The sequence below is a fragment of the Eimeria tenella genome, genomic scaffold (assembly GCF_000499545.2).
Source record: "Eimeria tenella Houghton genomic scaffold, Eth_scaff2438, whole genome shotgun sequence".
Taxonomy (NCBI): domain Eukaryota; phylum Apicomplexa; class Conoidasida; order Eucoccidiorida; family Eimeriidae; genus Eimeria; species Eimeria tenella.
In genome coordinates, this window is record NW_013542300.1 from 352 (window position 1) to 553 (window position 202).

General features: G+C 62.9%; 1 protein-coding gene across 1 annotated transcript in view; it reads right to left on the bottom strand.

Annotated features, from left to right (window-relative positions):
- Window positions 1-76: 76 nt before the first annotated feature.
- ETH_00037640 (peptidyl-tRNA hydrolase PTH2 domain-containing protein, putative) overlaps window positions 77-202 on the bottom strand; it is a gene marked incomplete at both ends in the record, with an annotated part of 1,102 nt that continues 976 nt past the window's right edge. The window contains one exon of the mRNA XM_013374987.1: window positions 77-126. Coding sequence (XP_013230441.1) covers window positions 77-126 — 50 coding nt within the window. The remainder of the gene's footprint in view (window positions 127-202) is intronic.

Here is a 202-nt window from a genome sequence, read left to right on the forward strand (position 1 = left end):
CTGAGAGGCCCCCAAGGGGGCCCCCTAGGGGACCTGAGGGGCCCCCATGGGGGCCCCTAATGAGCCCTTAGGAGGGCTAGAGAAGCTTCAAGTGGCCCGTTATCTTGTCGATGCGGCCGACTGGAGCTGCGAGCAGCAGCAGCAGCAGCAACAGCAGCAGCAGCAGCAGCAGCAGCACAGGGACTGATGAGCTAAAAGTAAC